This window comes from Balaenoptera borealis (assembly GCF_965194805.1).
Source record: "Balaenoptera borealis genome assembly, chromosome: 4".
NCBI lineage: Eukaryota > Metazoa > Chordata > Mammalia > Artiodactyla > Balaenopteridae > Balaenoptera > Balaenoptera borealis.
In genome coordinates, this window is record NC_138861.1 from 35,411,738 (window position 1) to 35,432,678 (window position 20,941).

Below are 20,941 nucleotides of genomic sequence, written 5' to 3' on the forward strand. Positions count from 1 at the left end.
CCAATGCAACAAAACGAATAAAATACCTAGGAATAAACCTACCTAAGGAGACAAAAGACCTGTATGCAGAAAATTATGACAATGATGAAAGAAATCAAAGATGATACAAACAGATGGAGAGATATACCATGTTCTTGCATTGGAAGAATCAACATTGTGAAAATGACTATACTACCCAAAGCAATCTACAGATTCAGTGCAATCCCTATCAAACTACCAGTGGCATTTTTCACAGAACTAGAACAGAAAATTTCACAATTTTTATGGAAACACAAAAGACCCCAAATAGCCAAAGCAATCCTGAGAACGAAAAACAGAGCTGGAGGAACCAGGCTCCCTGACTTCAGACTATACTACAAAGCTACAGTAAGCAAGACAGAATGGTACTGGTAGAAAAACAGAAATATAGATCAATAGAACAGGATAGAATGCCCAGAGATAAACCCACCCACATACGGTCACCTTATCTTTGATAAAGGAGGCAAGAATATACAAAGGAGAAAAGACAGCCTCTTCAATAAGTGGTGCTGTGTAAACTGGACAGCTACATGTAAAAGAATGAAATTTGAGCACTCCCTAACACCATATACAAAAATAAACTCAAAATGGATTAAAGACCTAAATGTAAGGCCAGACACTATAAAACTCTTAGAGGAAAACATAGGCGGAAGACTCTATGACAAATCACAGCAAGATCCTTCTTGACCCACATCCTAGAGAAATGAAAATAAAACCAAAAATAAACTAATGGGTCCTAATGAAACTTAAAATGTTTTGCACAGCAAAGGAAACCTTAAACAAGATGAAAAGACAACCCTCAGAATGGGAGAAAATATTTGTAAACAAAGCAACTGACAAAGGATTAGTCTCCAAAATATTCAAGCAGCTCATGCAGCTCAGTGTCAAAATAACAAACAACCCAATCCAAAAATGGGCAGAAGATCTAAATAGACATTTCTCCAAAGAAGATATACAGATTGCCAACAAACACATGAAAGGATGCTCAACATCACTAATCATTAGAGGAAGGCAAATGAAAACTACAACGAGGTATCACCTCACACCAGTCTGATTGGCCATCATCAAAAAATCTACAAACAATAAATGCTGGAGAGGGTGTGGAGAAAAGACAACCCTCTTGCACTGTTGGTGGGAATGTAAATTGATACAGCCACCATGGAGAACAGCATGGAGGGTCCTTAAAAAACTAAAAATAGAACTACCATATGACCCAGCAATCCCACTACTGGGCATATACCTTGAGAAAACCATAATTCCAAAAGAAGCATGTACCACAATGTTCATTGCAGCACTATTTACAATAGCCAGGACATGGAAGCAACCTAAGTGTCCATCGACAGATGAATGGATAAAGAAGATGTGGCATATATATACAATGGAATATTACTCAGGCATAAAAAGAAACGAAATTGAGTTATTTGTAGTGAGGTGGATGGACATAGAGTCTGTCATACAACGTGAAGTAAGTCAGGAAGAGAAAAACAAATACAATGGTTCTGAAGAACCTAGGGGAAGGACAGGAATAAAGATGCAGATGTAGAGAATGGACTTGAAGACACAGGGAGGGGGAAGGGTAAGCTGGGGGAAGGGTAAGTGAGAGAGTGGCATGGACATATATACACTACCAAATGTAAAATAGATAGCTAGTGGGAAGCAGCCTCATAGCACAGGGAGATTAGCTTGGTGCTTTGTGACCACCTAGAGGGGTGGGATAGGGAGGATGGGAGGGAGACACAAGAGGGAAGTGATATGGGGATATAAGTATATGTATATCTGATTCACTTTGTTTTACAGCAGAAACTAACACAACAGTGTAAAGCAATTATACTCCAATAATTTATTTTTTAAAAACAAAATAAAGAGCTATCAAAGAAAAAAAGAAAAAAAGAAATCTGGATCTATACTAAGGAAAAAAGAGCACCAGGAATGGTAATTATGTGGGTAAATATAAAAGGCTTTTATTCCTTTTTTTTTTTTTAATAAATTTATTTATTTATTTACTTATGGCTGTGTTGGGTCTTCGTTTCTGTGTGAGGGCTTTCTCTAGTTGCGGCAAGTGGGGGCCACTCTTCATTGCGGTGCACGGGCCTCTCACTATCGCGGCCTCTGTTGTTGTGGAGCACAGGCTCCAGACGCGCAGGCTCAGTAATTGTAGCTCACGGGCCTAGTTGCTCCGTGGCATGGGGGATCTTCCCAGACCAGGGCTCGAACCCATGTCCCCTGCACTGGCAGGCAGATTCTCAACCACTGCGCCACCAGGGAAGCCCTATTTTATTTTTAAGTTTAAAAAAGAAATATCTGTCCAAAGAAAAAACAGAAATACATACTGAGATTTATAACATATGTGGAGCGTATGCACAAAGTCTGGGAGGGGAAAATAAAAGTATATTGTTAAGGTTTTTATACTACACATGAAGTGGTATAATATTAACTGAAGATACACTATGATAAGCTAAAAATACTCCAACTCTAAAGTAAGCACCAGAAGAGATAAAAGTTACAGCTAATAAGCCAATAACAAAGAAAAGAAAACGGAATAAATTAAATACTCAATCCAAAAGAAGAGCAAACAAATAAAAAGAACACAAAATAGATGGGACAATTGAAAAAACAAGTGGTGATGACTCTTAAACCTAACTGGATCAGTAATCACATCAAATGGAAAGGGTCTAAACACCTCAATTAAAAGTCAGAGGTTATCACATTAGCAAAAATAAGCAAAACCCAACTATATGCTACCTGCAGTTGATGCACTTTAAATATAAAGACAGAAATAAATCAACAGTAAAAGGAGGGGAGAAAATATGTTAACACTAATCAAAAGAAAGGAAGAGTGGTTATATTAATAAGAAAGTAGATTTTGGAGCAAAGATTATTACCAAGGATAAAGAAAGACATTTCATAATGTCAAAAGGAAGAGTTCATGAGGAAGACACAACAGTCCTAAATGCTTATGTGCTCAGTTAACAGAACTTCAAAATGAAAGGGAAACAAAGACTGAAAGAACTGCAAGAAGAAACAGGAAAATCCCTAATACATTCAGAACTGTCAATATTTATTCCTCTCTCAATAAGGGATAGAACAAGTGACTGAAACTCAGGAAAGATGGAAGACTGAACAACACTATCTAACAAATCAACCTAATCAACATTTATAGAACACTCCACCCAACAACAGCAAAATTGTACACAGAATGTTTACCAAGATAGACCATTTTCCTACCCATAAAAAACTCTCAAAAAATTTTAAGAGATTATGCTCTCTGGCTACAATGGAACTGAATTAGAATCAACAACAGAAAGGCTTTTAAAAAATCCCACCGCAATGAAGAGTGGCCCCCGCTTGCCGCAACTAGAGAAAGCCCTCGCACAGAAATGAAGACCCAACACAGCCAATAAATAAATAAATAAATAAACAAACAAGGAAATCAGTGGATTAACATATTAAAAAAAAAATCCCCAAGTAACTGGACACTTCTAAATAACCTGTTGGTCAAGAAGAACTCAAAGGGGAAATTAGAAAGTACTTTGAACTGAATGAAATTGAAATCACAACGTTTCAGATTTGGGGGGATGTGGCTAAAAGCAGTACTATGGGGGAAATGTATACTGATAAATGCCTACATTAGAAAAAGAGGAAGGTCCCAAATTAATGACCTTGGGCTCCATTGTAAGAACTGGCTAAATCAGAGCAAATTAAACCGAAAGTAAGCAGAAAAGAGTAAACAATAAAGATCAGAAGGGAAACCAACTAAATAAAAAACAGAAAAACAGTTGAGAAAATTAATGAAACCAAGAACTGGTTCTTTGAGAAAACCAATAAAATTGATAAACCTACAGCCACATTGATCAGGAAATAAGAGAGAAGACACAAACTGTCAATATTAGGAATAAGAGAAGTAACAATACTACAGATTCTATAGAATGAAAGGATAACAAGGCAATATCACGAACAACTTTATGTCAGTGGATGAAATGGACAAATTCCTTGAAAAACATAGGCTACTAGAGTTCACAGCTGCCGCTTCTCGAGAGCATTGTTCTTGGCAGAATGGGACCTGTCTACCTGGGGGCTTATGTCTCCCTAGGGGGCAACCTGCAAATAATAACCGATACATCGGTTTAAAAAAATCATTCCACCCCACCTCACCGTTGCCTCAAGTTGGGACCAATTCTGTGGTGCAATTCATGCTGTAGAGGCCCCTGTGGGATGAGACTGAAGGTAGTCTCCAGCTTACATCCTTACTCAGCTTTGTTCTCTTGCCTTATCCTGCTTCCCTCACTCTCCTTCCCTAAAAGTACTCTTTCAATAAATTACTCGGCCAAGGATCTCTGCCTTGAGCTCTGTTTATTGGCAGCCCGACCTAAGACAAGGCACAGGAGGGAGACTGGAAGGCAAAACGGTGAGAGAAGGGGCTTGTTCCTTCCTCCTTCCTTGCCATTCCTGTCTGTATCACCCCAGCGATGACCCCTTATCTTGTGTTATGAATTAAATTGTGTCCCCCTAATAGATGTTAAAGTCCTAACCCCCAGTACCTCCGAATGTGGCCTTAACTGAAAATAAGGTGTTGGCAGTTGCGTGAGTTAAGATGAAGTAGACCTTAATCCAACATGACTGGTGTCCTTAAAAAAGGGGGAAATATGGACGCAGAGACAGACATGCTTGGAGGGAATATGATGTGAAGACACAGGGAGAACGCCATCTACAAACCAAGAAAAGAACTCCCGAGCTTACCAGAACTAGGAGAGAAGCCCAGAACAGATTCTCCCTCAGAAGGAGCCAACCCTGCCCCTGCTTTGATTTCAGACTTCTGGCCGCCAGAACTGTGAGAGAAAACATTTCTGTTGCTTTAAGCCCCCTAGTTTGTGGTACTTTGCTATGGCAGCCCTAGGAAACGAATGCATCTTGTCAGTGGCAGTTGGTTCCAGCCTTGTTTTCTCCCAGCACGCCCATAATCAACTTCATGTCACGATCTGGGAGGTATCCACACCAGCTGGGCAACGACTGCATCTCCACAGTTCCACCAGGGCTCTTTAGTCAGCTTCTAGGTTTTGGTAACCCCGACTCCGCTTGTTCCCCAATTCCCAGGGATGGGAGCTGCTTCCTGCAGTGGCTATTTTACTTCAATCATCTTTTTTCCCTTTTTCAGTTTCCCAACACCCATTTAACTAATTCCTTATGTTTAATTTGCTCTGTGGAAATAGGAAATAGCTACTATTTATTTAATAATTAATTAATTAATAGAATTTCTTTATTTCTGACAAGACCCCAGAGTGATAACCATTTCATTCAGAGGAAAAGCCAAAGTCTGTAACATAGTTCATAAAATCCTATGCAATGCGGGACGCCGGCTACTTGTCTGCCCTCATTTCTTGTCATTTCCTCTGTCACCCACTCTGCTCCAGCTGCATTGGTCTCTCTGCTAATCCTTAAACATACCAAGCATGCTTGCTTTATGGCCTTTGACTTGCTGTTCCCTGTGCTTACAGACATTCGCATGCATTTATGTAAGTGAACAGAGGCTCACTGCTTCAAGCCTCTGTCCAAGTATCTATGCCCCAGTCTCTGCCCGTACCTCAAGAGACTCCTTTCCTGACAATGTACAGTCGCCCCTGGTATCCACAGGGGATTGGTTCCAGGATGCCTGGATACCAAAATCCATAGATTCTCAAGTCCTTTATACAAAATGGCATAGTATTTGCATATAACCCATGCACATCCTCCCACAGACTTTAAATCATCTCGATTACTTATAATACTCAGTATAATGTAAATGCTATATAAATAGTTGCCAGCATGGCAACTTCAAGTTTTGCTTTTTGGAACTTTCTGGAATTTCTTAAAAATATTTTCAGTGGCAGTTAGTGGAATCCCCGGATGCAGAACCTGCAGATACGGAGGGCCAACTATATATAAAATTACTATTTCTCTCAACCCCTGCACTCTTTCCCCATGACCCCCTTTCTCTACAGCACTCATCATCTTCTGGCATACTCTATAGCTACTTGTTATCTGTCTCTCCAGTGGAACACGAGCTCCATGAAAGAAATTTTGCTCTCTGATGTGTCCCCAGCACCCAGAACAGGATCTGGCACCCAGCAGGTGCCAACTTTTGAAAGAAAGACTGAATAACCATAGGAAAACCCCTACAAGCAGCCTTACCATTGTCATCAGCGTACCTTAACTGTAACCAGTCTTTAGTTTTTAAAGGATGTGTATTTATTCTTTAGCTTTATTGGCTGCCCTTTCCTTGGTGTACTCACACTTCGGTAACAATGTCTCCTGAAATTCCTTGGTGAGAGTGCACTTTAAGTGTGTCTCCTCTTCTGTTTAACAATTAAAAATTTTTATAATGCAAATGTTTCCTCTATTTAAAACCTTTAAAAAGTATTAATTCAAACAGAATTGGACAGTCAGCAGCATTTATCGAGAGGTCGGCACTATACCATGAGACTGAACGAGGTTGTCAAGATTGTGCTGGAGTGACCAAGAAGGAAATGCAACTCCTGCCCACATGGAGTTTACAATTGCATGGATATTCAACTCCCACAGATGAAAAAACCTCAATTCCCGTTAACAATGCACAAATGAAAACAAACAAAGAAAATAAGTGCTGATGAGATGAGAATCAATGGCTGAAATGCCATTCGAACTAAAATCCCTAGAAGTTGAGTGAAAAGCCAGGATTTAAAGAAAGAGACAAAGATCAATGAGGATAAGGTACTTGCAAAAGGAAATGACAAATGCATGAATATAACTTCATTAATTTCCTAGGGTCTGTAAACTACCCTATGAGTTTGGCCTGTAGCCTCTCCTTTCTTAGTTATCTACTTTATCCTGTGCTTTCCCTTAAATGTATCATATTCTATTCTGAATTCGATTGTTTCTGTACTTTAATTTTTTTAATTGAAGTATAGTTGATTTACAGTGTTGTGTTAGGTCTGGGTGTACAGCAAAGTGATTCAGTTATACATAAATATATATGTGTATATATATATATTCGTTTTCATATTATTTTCCATTAGAGGTTATTACAAGATATTGAGTATAGCTCCCTGTGCTATATAGTAGGTTCTTGTTGTTTATCTATTTCATATATAGTAGTGTGTATCTGTTAATCCCAAGTTCCTAATTTATCCCTCCCCCCTTTTCCCCTTTGATAACCATAAATTTGTTTTCTATGTCTGTGAATCTATTTCTGTCTTGTAAATAAGTTCATTTGTATTATTTTCTAGATTCCACATTTAAGTGATATAGTATATTTATCTTTCTCTCTGTCTGACTTACTTCACTTAGTATGATCATCTCTAGGTCCATCCCTGTTGCTGCACATGGCATGATTTCATTCTTTTTTCTGTACTTTAAATGGCAGAGAGGAGTCACTTCATACACTCCTTCCAGCGCATCCTTGGGTCCCAGCTGAAATGTCATTTTCACAGAGAGGCTTTTTCCAGTCACTTAATCTGAAATCGATGTGCCTTGTTATTCTCCATCTTAGCATTTCTTTCATAGCCTTTACCGTAATTATTCAATCATAAGTTTACTTGTGACCTTACTAGATTGTCTTCCTTACTAGATTATTAGCTACCTAGAGGCAGGGTGTTTGTACTACTTTTCATTACCGGGTACACATCACTTAGCACAGTGGCTGGTGCTTAATATATGTTTGTTGAAATAGAATTAAATAGCACATATTTCTGTGAAGTCCAGAAATCCATATATAAAACCGATTCGAATACCCAAAATAGTTTTATTTTAAACATTTACCAAATTTAAGTTTTGCTAGCTTCTGATACACAGACATGTATATCTACATGACTGTTTATATACGTGTATATAAATACATATGTAATTCACATCTATGGTAATATTTTGAGCTTTACCTATGAAATTAATTTCAATTTGGGTCAAATATTTCATCTTTTGCAAGAAACCTAATTTGTTCATGAAAATCTTGAATCCATCCCAGGTAAGAAATAGAATCCCGGGTAGCACTGGGATATGGGAGTGGGGTGGTCAGACATGCCACTAGCCCATACAGGGGGCATTGGTGCAAATTAGAAAAAGGAGGCACATCATCTGGGCAGACACGGCCATGCACCAATAAACTCGGCTTGGTGAGTGGAGCAGGACTTCAACTCCCATTCCCTGACACAGCCGGATGCCTTGCACTGAGTGCAACCGGCATGCAGGCGGCAGTCCTAGAGGGACGGCTCAGTGATGGTGCAAGCAGAAGATGGTGTTCTGGCCACCCTTGTACAGCTCCATTCCTTGCTAGACTGATTTAATTTGTCTGGAGGAGGTTGGTCGGGCAGGGGTCTTTTCTTCTCACCACTTCTGATGATTTAGCTGAAGGAGATCTCCCCGATTGAAAAAGTCCATTTTTCAGGTTCAAGTGCGCAGATGGCCATGCAGCCTCCAAGTGGGCTTTCATGGTTTAATCTTAGGAAATAGCCCAATGTTGATCCTTGATTCCTAAAAAAAAATATGCTGTGATCTGGCTGTAGATGAGCTTTGCAATTTCCCTCTGCAAAAAACGAATCAGAAGTTAGTTCACTTGTATAACACTGCTTAGTGACTATTTGGAAATTCTGTCAGTGGCGCTGAAAATAAATGCAGCTAACTCATCAGTGACCCGATTTATGGACTGTCGTGACTAAGAGCAGATGGGATCAATTCTAGCTCCCATGGATCAAGAAGGAACAAGTCTGTCTCATTTCAGTAATCGTTCATAAACTCTATATCTTTAACTTAGGGTCACAGTTTATAACATCTGCATAATCTTTTAAAACCAAAATTAATTTACCTTTAAACGTCCTTAGTCTTTAAGTACGAACCATAAGGAAGGCCTGTTCCAAAACTAAGATGAATTCATCACTTGGGGTGGGAGCTCACAGCACTGAAATAGAATTTTTAAAGGATTTTTTTATTTTGGAAAAACAACATAAAACTGGTGTTTGGGAATAAAGCTTTAGATAGTGGAAAGCAACCTAGATTGGATCCCTGGTTTTTAAACTACCTAATTAGATGAGATTGTACAAGTGATATAATAATCTCGATGGGATTCGTTTATAGATTTATTTATTAAATGAGAGTTTAAAGTCTTAAAGTCTTTATAGCTCTATGATTTTCTTTATATTAAAAAGGCTTCAAAGCAGGAAGAATGTCAGATAAAGCAGTCTGTGGGATCAGAAAAAGCATTTGTGATCACAAGCATACAGAAGTCTTGTGTATACCCACAGCCCCTGGGAGAAACGTTAAGTAAGTCATAGGGGCCCTCCAATGAATGAGCTCAGGTCTGGACTGAATATCTCAGCAGATTCTTCTCAGCTATTCTAATCTGTCACCTCTTTTGGGAAAAACCTAGCTCCACTAGTAAATCCGGGCCCAGGAAGAGAAAGGGGCCGAAGTCTTATCTAGCCACTGCGACCACTTTAACAATAATTAGTTTAATCAGCTATCCACACCCACCGTCACCAACTTTTACATTAGCTTGGCGAAATCTGTGCCTGAAGAGTGAAGCAAATCCAAATATGGTGAACGTTCCTCCATTGCCAAGATGAGAAAACTGCCTTATCTCCTCTTCAGAACCCATCTACCAGAAAATCAGCTCCCCTGTTAAATACTCAAGTGGGCAGAAAGCACATTTTGTGACGCAATCCCAAAGAGACTCCTCTTGATGCCAACTTGCGGGGATCCAGTCAATGCCAAGTCACCACTCTTGATAAAGCACAAATCACTTTAGAAACACCTTCTTTATGCAGACTTTGTCTAGCGGGGGTGGCGGGAGCGATTTAACTTAGTTAGGTACCAGGGATACGTAGCGCACCCCGCTCATAGACGCCTGCAAACCCACTACTAATTCTTCCTCCGGAGCTGATGCCTCTGTGTTTACACCCCTACGGAAATCTCCCCAGGATTTTTTTTTTTTTTTTTCCATCTAAAATGAATGCTGATTCCAAGGCCAGCTTCTTCTCCGTTCCTCCACCTGGGGCAGGGGAACCTGCGTTCCTGCGTTCCCGGGGAGGCACCAGCGGGGCCCGGCTAAGTTCCAGGGCACAGGTGAGGCCCTCGAACGGGGCGTCCGGGGCCAGCCCACCCAGGACCCAGGCGAGAGCAACCCTTCCAGGAGGCCCCGACACCCCACCTCACGCACACGCGCCTGTGCCACTCCAAGAGCGCGCAGGACTTAGGCAAGGATGGCTACATCTTCTCGGCACAGTCTTCAAACCACCTCCACATACTCAGCGGCGTGCAGCATCTGGGCTGCTCCCCCCGTCTCTCAATCAGACCCCCAGGAAGATTTGTACCGGCTCGAGCTTCACTTTGGAAAACACCGGGGTCTGGGGGGAGTCCAAGCGGGCCAGGGGAGGGAAAGGGGCCGGAGAGCTCCCTCCCGCCAACTCCAGCCCACTCGGTTCATCTTCCCTCCCGGGAGAGGCGCGGACCGGGACCGGGGCAGGGGAGGCCCTGGAAGGGTCCCCCCCCCCCCCCCCCCCACTTCTCGCCTCCCGCAGCCTCTCTTACTCACTTTCTCCCGGCGCCTCAGCTCGGCCGCCTCACGCCCGGGGTCGTACGGAGGGGCTGCGCGAGGAGCGAGCAGCGGGCGGGGAGCCACCGGGCCGCGCCCCAGTCCCAGGCGGGCCGGCCGGGGGACCGGGGCCGTGCACGCCCCCACCCGGACGGCGCGGCCAAGCGGGCGCGCGGCGGCCCGCGCCCTCACAGGCCGGCTCCGAGGACTCCGCCGGGCCCTCCCCCTCCGCCCGCCGCCGCGGCCCGCGCGGCCCCTCCCCACCGCACCCCGGAGGCCGCCGGGGCCGCCCCCTCCCCTCCCCCCAACCCGGGCGGGGGCGCGCGAGCAGCGGTGACGTCAAGGGGCGCGCGGTGGCAGCACCTCCCCGCGCGCTAGTTAAAAAGAAGAAGAAAAGAGGGAACGAAACATGAGAGGCTGTGTGAGAAGCTGCAGCCGCCGGCAGAGGAGACCTCAGCATCATCTAGAGCCCAGCGCCGGCCCTGCCTCCGCCTGCGCCGCCGCCGCCGCCGCCGTTTCTGTTCCTGCTACTACTGTCTCACCTAAACAACTCCCGTTACACGGACAAGTGAACCTCTGTGGCCGTCTTCTCCTCCTCTTCTACCTCCTCCTCTTCCAACTCCTTCTCCTCCTCCCACTCCTCAGCCGCCGCAGAAAGCCCCCCACCCAACTGACACTGGCACCACCGCAAACGGTGTCAACCGCACTTTATCTCGGTCCTCGGGCTCCCCTGAGGCACTGGGCCCATCGCCTCGTCTTTTATTTTTTGCCAAGTTGCATCGCTCTACATCTTCTCGCCCCCGCCACCTCTCTCTGCCTCTCGAGTGTCCCGCCGCCCCGCAGCCTCCTCCTGGAGCTGCGCCCTAGTGCCCCTGCTGGGCAGTGGCCTTGCGCCCCCATCCTCCCGCGCCCAGCCCCTGCCGCGCGGGGCAGGCGATGCTGAAGATGCTCTCTTTTAAGCTGCTGCTGTTAGCCGTGGCTCTGGGCTTCTTTGAAGGAGATGCTAAGTTTGGGGAAAGAAGCGAAGGGAGCGGAGCGAGGAGGAGAAGGTGCCTGAATGGGAACCCTCCGAAGCGCCTGAAAAGGAGAGATAGGCGGATGATGTCCCAGCTGGAGCTGCTGAGTGGGGGAGAGATGCTGTGCGGTGGCTTCTACCCTCGGCTGTCCTGCTGCCTGCGGAGTGACAGCCCCGGGCTGGGGCGCCTGGATAGCAAGGTAGGCACGCACCCGCCTCGCAGCTGCGAGATTGGCACACTGGCTGGGTGGGGTGCCTTGTGGCTCCGGCAGTGCTGGTGACTGGAAGAGGGGCGAAACTTCTGTGGGGAGTTCTTTTTGATAACTTTTCTAAAGCGCTAGCGTGATTCGTTTGTGTGGTCCTCGGGGTGCGCAGATACTTCCCTCCGCCCCCAAGAGTCCCCGGTCGGGATGCTGTGCAAAACTGCCTGTCTCAGAAAAGAGAAGCTTCTGTGGTACCCGCATTCTGGGCTGGGTAAATATTTTATAAGAATCGCGATTAACAGTGTGTTTTGGATAGAATCGGGCATTGGTTGCGGTAAAACTGTAAGTGAAGGTGGCTGTGGTTTCTGGTTTATTTTTCTAGGGTAAAAAGATTTGTGCAGTTTTCTCCACGTGCTCGGTTAGAGAGAGGATTGAATCGTAAAGGATGTTGAAGCACAGTTGGTTTATGATCCCCAGCCCCGTCAGAGGGGGGGGGTGTCTTGCATTACAGTAGTTAAACAGCGAAAAGGAACTCCTGGTATTCCAGTTGAGAACCCCAAAATTGGCGAAAGATTTTGCTGGGGCATGTTTATCACGTAAAACCGAGGCGATTCTCCTCCTGTCACGTTTTGTAACATTATAAATTCGGGTTTTCAATGGTAGTTAGTTGTCTAGGAAGATCTTCTCCAGAAACTTGTTTTAGGGGTAATGGCATTTACATTTTCCCGATGTTAATAAGTTTAAACAAATATGAAAAGAGTGTTGGTTGGGTGTAAAGACATGCTTATATTTGAGTTTGCAACAACTTTCTTGCCCTGGGTTGCAGTAATGTGTGTTCTCTACTGCATTCCAAGGAAAGACTCCGGGGATCAGTCATTAACAATCCCTGCGCGTGAAATAAACAATCAGGTGTCTTTGCCCCCCCCCCCCTCACTTCCCCCATTTTAGGTTTAATTAAGAATTCCTCTGTTACAACACTGCAGTTGTCAAGGTCTGAGAGACTCTTGGAAAACTTGTGCTTCAGTCTTGCTGGCCCAGGCATTAAAAAAAAAAAAAAAACCCAGGCTGAATCTAATTTTTATGCTCAGTTCACGGTAGATTTCACTCTATTCTCATGTAAACAGCTCCTACGAATCAACATATGTGTCTGGGTGGTATCTCTCACTTTGTTTTGTAACAAAAAGCCATATTGCATCATTTAATTTGCTCAAGTCATGCAAATAGGAAAAAATCAATAGGACAAAAAGGGGTCGACTTATCCTCCTCCCCACTAAACTGCTGCCCACACACAGAGTCCTGTTGCTTATGGCAAAAGAATAACAACAACACCATTGTGTTTGTTAGTTGGTTCACTAATGGGTGAAACTAGAGAACATCATTCTCTTTCAGTCCCCAGCTCTGTCCAAATGTTCATGCCTTTTGAGGGAGCATTTGTCCAACTCCCTCTATTCCCAGCTGAGTGAGAACTGTCTTGCTGCAGGTTTTCAGCTGTAACTCTCTCTTTATTCTTACCACATGCAGCAGTAGTCTGAGATTCAGGGAACAGATATTCCAGCATTTTGTTCCAAACAATGTCATTAAGCTCCTGTGTTGTAATTGAATTAAAGTACAAAATCGCTACATTCACATCAGCTCCAGGGTTTTTACCAGGAGCCGGACAGAACCAGGAAATTGAGAGAAAGGATTCGAAATATTTGGCATTAAGCCTCCCCGTGTGCAATATATGCTATGAATATACCAATGATCCGAAGACCCCTGCAATACTGAACTCTTCCAGGTAGAGGAGGAGTGAAAACTTTTTCTTAACTAAATGTAGTGGGGAGCTGAGGGCGGGGGGGGGGTGCTGAGGCTGAGGGGAGTTATAACCCTTAAGAGAAGTTATGTAAATTTTTTTAAAGAAATCATTCTTTAGGAATCATTCTGCCACGTTAGCTATCCACATTCCTTTCCGTTTTATGTGCTTCCAATCTCCAACAAACCCCTACTCATTTGGGAAACGTGTCTGAATTAAATTTGGTACACTAGACTTTACTGGTTCCATTACGAGTGGTTTATAAACCAACAGTACTCAAATTGTTCCAATCAGGGATTTGATATAGTTATGCATATGCATTCTTGACCCATGTTAGTTCTCAAGTTTTAATAGTTTTTAAAACATGTTATTTTATAATAAACTTCAGTGTTTCCCTTTTTTCCCCCTAAGCCTTCCTGGCTTATAATATATGTTAGGGTCTTATTTCATAATGTGTGTGCAGGCGAGATGATGGCTATTTGAAAGGGCCCTTTTTTGTTCATGAAAAAAAAAAAATTTTCCCCAGAAAGATTTCTGCAACTTTTCAAGAAACTACAGGAGTAGCTTTTTCCTAAGTGAAGAAACTTCATAGACAAATAGATAGTAGCAAACTGGGTAGAATATTGATCATGCTTAGCTGTGCGATTAAGTGCAGTTTCCAAGCTAACCCATTTTCTTTAATATGTAATGAACTATTGAATGTAATTGAGTTCAATTCTTTAGCCATGGTATTATTCTTCTAAGTTATTCTATATTTGCATTTCTTTGTATATTTTAATAGTTTTGTGTACTGTAACGAGATGGTTAACTACTGTTACAAATAAGTACTGCGAATATCTAGGAAGTTATATTGTCTTAGCAATATTTTTGCAGCTCCTAAATACAAGATGCTAAAAGGATCTAATTCCCATTAGCCAAATTGAATCTGCAGCCAAATGAAATACCCCCATTTCTAAAACTTAACTTGTAGCCACAGAGGCATAGAAGCTCTCTCTACCTTGGGTGGTTTCACAGCCAAAGCTGTCAAGGAATGGGTGAAAAGTAATTGTTTTCAAGTGTGCCCTTTTACAATCATTTGTTTGCTCTGGCTCTTTCAGGGACAAAGGCTATTGTTGAACACATCCAACTAAACAAATAACTCATCCTGGGGTCCCTTTAACAGCTGCCTTAGTACAATGATCTATTTACATATTAGCCTAAAATTGAAACTGAACTCTTTAATGACATAATCCAGCACTACAGTCCAGAGACGCATGTGTTCTACCCAACAGCTGAACAACCTTGTAGGCATATGAGTTTTAGAAATAACTTTTTGTGTACCAAGTGATCTTAAGGCGTCATCTTAATATACTGTCCTGTATTTTCTCCTTTTGTCCCCTCATCGAACCCATGTGGGTGCCTTTTTATCCTCTCTGTTTAGTTACTTGATAAATAAAGAGAAATACAGAAGGTCTCTGTCACCCATTTTACTATTTGTTGATAAACTGTAGTTGTAGGCCACGCTTCACTGTGTATTCCAGGATTTATCTTACCTTCCTTGTATGGATTTTACTTTCATGTGGCTGAAGATTAGAGGATGACCTGCCAGATGTTATAAATTAGTCAGCAACAGCCACAATCATTACTAGGCACACTGTAATAATGATTTGAAGTTTTACGTGATTTCCAAAGTATATTTAGTTTAAACCGCTATAATTTGATGGTTTCATATATGGCTTTTAAAAATTGAAACAGGATATTAGCTTAAATTTCTTCTTAAGATTGATGACATTGTCAGACATAAAGTTAAGGACCTGTATAGACACAGACACTTAGGCAAAAAAGAAGAAAAAAATACCCTACACACAGCAGCACTCATCTGTCTAAAACAGCGCTGCAGCTTGGGCTGAGTCAGTTTAATTGACTTCAGTAAGACTATTGGTTCATTGAAACCAAAGCCAGAATGATGGCTCTATCTATCTTCAAATAGGTATTTACACTGCAGACCTCACACAGAGCAAAATGTTACCATCCTGCTGGGTTGGAACAGCATGAAACTTTACAAAGAATAATATTATACTTGATTTCAGATAATTTATTGAATCCTATTTCTGCACTTTTGATGAGAGATCTTGTGGCCAGGACACATTCCAAAAATTGTAAAAGACAAAATTCTTGAGGCCCTAAAATCAAGCTCTTCCTGGATAGCAGCTGGGAGAGTATATGGGGATCATTTTGTTTCAGCTATAAAAAAATCTAAGCATGCATGTTCTCCATAAAACCAAAGGTAATTACATTCCAGTTTTTCAGCCAGCAAAAGCGGTGGCTTCAGCATCCTGCAGTTGTTTTGTTCTTAGTGGACTGCCGTATGATAAACAAACAGAACAAAGTTGAACAGTATTAATATTGAATAGATCTGGTGAGGTCTGCCAGAGTATGGACAACAAAAGACATTTAAAACATTCTTGGAATGCAAATTCTAAGTGTCTGGTGTATGTTTCCCCTTAGAAAACTTTAACCATTTAAGCCATTGTCATTTAAATAAATTGATAAAAATCAAAATGCAAACATAATTGTGATTAATAATAACTTTTCTGAATATTGTAGATAGTTACGACTCATCATATTTACACACATATATTTTTTTTCCTAAACAGGGTAGCTTCTATTGGACTTTTAAAATTTCAGCATGCCTTGTATTCAACGATTTTTTTTAGTTGCTTTGCTCTTTCAGATCCAAATTTTGTGATCACTTAGAATATCTTTATCCTAAAAAGTAGAAGCCATATGATTCACTCAATTTACTCAAATTAGAATCTCAACTGAAGAATGAAATATTTGCTTTAAGCAGTGATCTAGAGTTTAAAATGTTAATTTCAGTTCATAGTTCTAAAGAAATAATTAAGTATAAACATAGTTGTATAAACTGGGAAAACATAAAATTCAATCCCATTATGGTGTTTTTTAACACCATATGGTGTTTTTTAATATAAAAAATTAATGCTTAATTTAGACAGCACTACATTTCACATCTCAATTATTGTGCTGATATTCTATATTTATATTTATTAGAGGAGGTCCTGAAGTCAGTTTTTAAAAGTTAGTACTAGACACTGAAACCTATTTTATCTGCAAATTACTAACCTCAATGAATCAGTAACTCTCAAATTAGTCTTATTGATATAAAAGACATAATAATACTGTATAAACAAAGCTAAAAGTATGCCCTTTTTCATTGAAACTCACTAAATACTATACAAAATCACTTTTATTAAACTCTTGTGTTTTTCGTGCATATAACATACCTGAGGAACTAGTTAGAAAATTTCTCCTGGCTAAAATACAATGAATTATAAAAATTGGTCTTAAACCTGTTTGACTCAGCTTCAGATATTATTTTTATAGAACATGAAAGGGCGATATTTCCCCCACTTTAGAAAACTTTCCCTATGCAATCTGTATACTGAAAATTAATTAAAATGAGAACAATGTAATTCAAGTAATATCTTTGAGAATGTCGTTAGGAATTTCAGGAGTGAAATAGATTTTTACCCAAGACACAAATAAGCCATGTCTTAAAAGTTGCTTTACATACAGTTGTATAAAGGTATTTGGAGTTTTAAAGTTAAATTATCAGTCAGTGTATACTTTGAGGCAGAGTAAGAAAAAGGGTTCAAGAATCTATATATAATTGTCATTTAATTTTTCACACCTGAAGGACAGATAAACAGACTTGGATTTGCAAGAGTAAGAAGCATGTCTGTGCCTTCCTACCCTTTGCCCTCCCATCCCAACCCAAAAGACTGCACTTGTGTCCTTATAAAGACGTACTGTATTGTGACTTGGTGATTCTTTGCAGACAACAGCTAAATGACACTTTTCTCTTTCCATGATGACCAAAAAACATAACTAAACCTAACTTCATGGAACTAAAAAGAAGTTTGTTTCTAATTTATGGCTTTCAGATGTTTTCTGTTACCAACAACACAGAATGCGGGAAGTTACTGGAGGAAATCAAATGTGCACTTTGCTCTCCACATTCTCAGAGCCTGTTCTACTCACCTGAGACAGAATCCTTGGAAAGAGACCTGGCACTTCCCCTGCTCTGCAAAGACTATTGCAAAGAATTCTTTTATACTTGCCGAGGCCATGTTCCAGGTAAAAAAAAAAAAAAAGAAAAGATACATTAAATCAACTACTGCAGAATAGCTTTCCAAGATACCTGTTCCTAAATGCTTGCTTAGGAGAGTGTAAAATTTATCTGCCTTTCACAGTATCTATTTTTACCTCATAATTAACTGTTCAAACTTGGAACCTTTTATTGCTGCTAAAATTGCCGCTGTCATTTCAGACTACAAAACAACACATTGTTTTGTTGAAGGGTTTAACATTTCTTGTTAAATAGATAATACAGTTGGTAATCTTTACACACGCTGGATTATCAGCACAGATTTCTTGTTGGTGTCTTTAGTCATCAACGTTGATATCAAGACAGCTTCCCCTTCTACACAGCTGATACATAAGTGCAGATTGTCCACCGACTTTTAAGGTATTTCCTTAAATAAAATATCATTCAAAAGGCCCCAAAAAGTAACACCTTACAAAGCACTTTCATATATAATGACTAATTTGCTCCTCATAAACCCTGTGAGGTAGATAGGAAAGGTCTGGTCATCTCCATTTGACAGATGAGGAAAACTGAACCTCAGGAGAAGTTAAATGCCATAACCAAACTTGTACAATGAGAAAGTGATAGGCTAAAAGAAGTTCAAGTTCTTATGCTTATAATGTCCCAGATATACCTGGTCACTATCGTCTTTTGGACCCTAATAAACATATAGGCTCTTGGGCATTGATTAATTTTACCATCAGCAGCTTGTAAACCTTGGTGGTTGTTGCTTTAGGTTGGAAGAATCAACACAGAGGTAGAAATGAATTTAACGAGACCGATTCTATTTAGTTAGGCAGTGTCACACACAAACAAATCTACTGAAACTAACAGTTTATAAAACTCTATGGCACTGAAGGACAAGACAAGCTTTAAGAACTGTAGGATGCGCTTGGAGAATTTTTTTTAACTGCTATGCACATTTTACTTTTTTCTCTGACCCAGAAAAGTGTAGATTTTTGTATTTTTTATAGAGCTCTCTTAATAGCCTAAGAAAACATTTTGACTAGGGTTGCTTGCTTCCTTTGGTGTACCATAACAAGTATCTAAACCCATTCAATGTGAAAATATTATTATTGTTTTTTTAAACTGCAGCCATGTTTCTAAGGCTTTCCTTAAACCAGCTGTTTCTTTCTCTTTATCACATTCCCCAAAGCAAAGTAGAATAGGTCACGGTTGCCTAGATGGCCTGCCGAGAAGCGATAACAGATTAGGTCCAATAAAGTTTTGCTGCAAATTTCCAGTCTGGAAGGTTTGCCTTTACCACTATAAATTGAAAATGGTATTGACAGTGGGCATTTTTATCTACCTTTATCTACTTGCGATAAATACCACCAGGCTGGAATTAGAGACTCATCTGTGGGGTGCTTCCTATATTTGAAGTTATTTTAGCTTCCAGAACAAACAACAAAAAGCAATATCCACTGAAAGAGAGAGCACAGCAAACAACTCAGGAGCCAGAGCTGCAAGCACCTCACTCCCCAGATCAACATATGTGGTGACGAATGACAAATTTATTTTTCTACAAAGTTTGTATATATGTAAAACTGCTGAAGTGCATCAAGATGTCAAGTGCTTTTGGTGGCCACCCAGGCTGCCTTGAAAGATAACCAGATGAAAGCTCCACTCCAGTGGTGGGTGGAGCAACAAGGGTACTTTTCAGGGCCAGGCCAGCAGGCTTTAGCAGCGAGCAGAGGGGGCTTCCTCTGCATCCATCAAATGCTAATAATTGCTCTAAATACTTGTCCCAAAAGTGAGCTGTAATAACACACTCTTTGTGTTACTTAGGTTGATCAATTTGTTAGCCAGACTGATCCTTGGCACGTAGGTTACCATTTCCTAAAGTGTGATGAATCAGATGATAATCCTCCCCTCAGCCCTGGCCCCCAGCACAGAAGGCTCTTTAGAATTCTAGAACACTCGTTTTTCAGAAATTGCCCAAAATCTGTAATAATTTCACCTTCTTAAGTCTATTTAATGACATGGATTGCTTTTCTCCGAAGTTCGAAATTGTGAAAAACAGCTACTTTGTGATTCTTTTATTTTATTTTATTTTTACTATCCTCATTGTTAGCCTCATCTTTCTACAAATCAAAAACATGAAGAGGAAGGGACCTTAAGGGTTGTAGTTTGCTAAGAGAAGGGAACTGCTGAAAGGGGTTGAAAGAGAGAAAATAATTCTAGAGACATCTTCATTTCTTCCCCCACTGCCCAATATGTAAAGAATTAAACACATAAACGGTCTATCCCTTTGCTTCACCCTCTTGGCTTTAAGAAAGTGCCACTCACTTTGGAATACATGTATACCTGAAAGACAGCTACTCTCTAGAAACTTTAATTCATAAACATTCATGGTCTGCTTATTTCCACAAAAATGAAAAGAAGGAAGTTAAAAATCACTACAGTGAGGATACACTAGAGTTTTATTAATCATAATATTCTCCTCTTGTGACTTTACTTAGGGAGATAAACTCTTAAAACTTCTTAAAAAATACCCAAATTTCATTTAAAAAACCCCCACAGGAACTCTTTTCTCAATACCATGGGTCTCGTCTTTTGCCTGAATTACGATGAACAGAGGAGATGCTTTGCTGTTCACTAAATGATGGCCTAATAAATACCCTCTGTGGAAAGGATAGGAAAGGACATCTCTGGGCCTTGCTTCTCCCTTTATACTTGTTATCATAGTGATTTTTATCACTCTTGGACCATCATATCTCAGCTGTAGGTTATGGTAGTGTGAAATATCTGTCTGTACACAATTAGTTCAATTGGTTTAATCCCATTGCTAAAGAGGCCAAGGTCAAGAATTTGATTCCACTGAGTTTCTCGAGTCCACAGCCGCTCCTGACCCAGTCAGATATCTTACACATGTGTCTCATTAGTGCCCAAGAGAGCAAACCAGAGCAGATATATGAATACACCAAAGTCTATTCCCTCTGCTAGAAAATGCTGTCTAGTGCAAGCCTTACAGATGGTAGGGTTTTTCCATTTTTTCCTTATCGTGATGAACAGCATATATAATGAGGAAAAAATAACTTTTCTGTAGCATACATGCTCAGAGAAAATCTAGAGCTTAGAAGACTGCACAGAGAATATTTATTTATATGTCAGTACTTTATAGGGTGCTTTGTGGTATCGTAGGACGGGGTTTATGATCCAGGAGAAGAGTTACAGTACCAAAACATTTGATAAATTATCAGGAGTTGTAAAAAAATTACAGCTGCTGGAA

The 20,941-nt window shown here is 40.9% G+C and overlaps 1 protein-coding gene and 1 long non-coding RNA gene across 5 annotated transcripts in view; one reads left to right on the forward strand and one right to left on the reverse strand.

Moving 5' to 3' along the window:
- Positions 1 to 1,618: 1,618 nt before the first annotated feature.
- On the reverse strand, positions 1,619 to 10,791 carry LOC309627822. The gene is made up of 3 exons (XR_014243973.1): positions 10,553 to 10,791; positions 8,828 to 8,920; positions 1,619 to 8,548 (listed from the first exon to the last, which is right to left on the reverse strand). It is a non-coding gene; the product is annotated as an uncharacterized lncRNA (long non-coding RNA).
- Positions 10,792 to 10,913: 122 nt separating this feature from the next.
- Positions 10,914 to 20,941, forward strand: part of HHIP (hedgehog interacting protein) — a 95,919-nt gene continuing 85,891 nt past the window's right edge. For 3 of the 4 annotated variants that reach the window (XM_082390023.1, XM_082390024.1, XM_082390025.1), the window contains exons 1-2: positions 10,914 to 11,767; positions 17,507 to 17,699. In XM_082390023.1, coding sequence (XP_082246149.1) covers positions 11,489 to 11,767; positions 17,507 to 17,699 — 472 coding nt within the window. In that variant the 5' untranslated portion in view covers positions 10,914 to 11,488. Of the gene's footprint in view, positions 11,768 to 11,854; positions 12,042 to 17,506; positions 17,700 to 20,941 lie in introns of those variants that run through there. The other variant, XM_082390026.1, reaches the window with a different exon arrangement.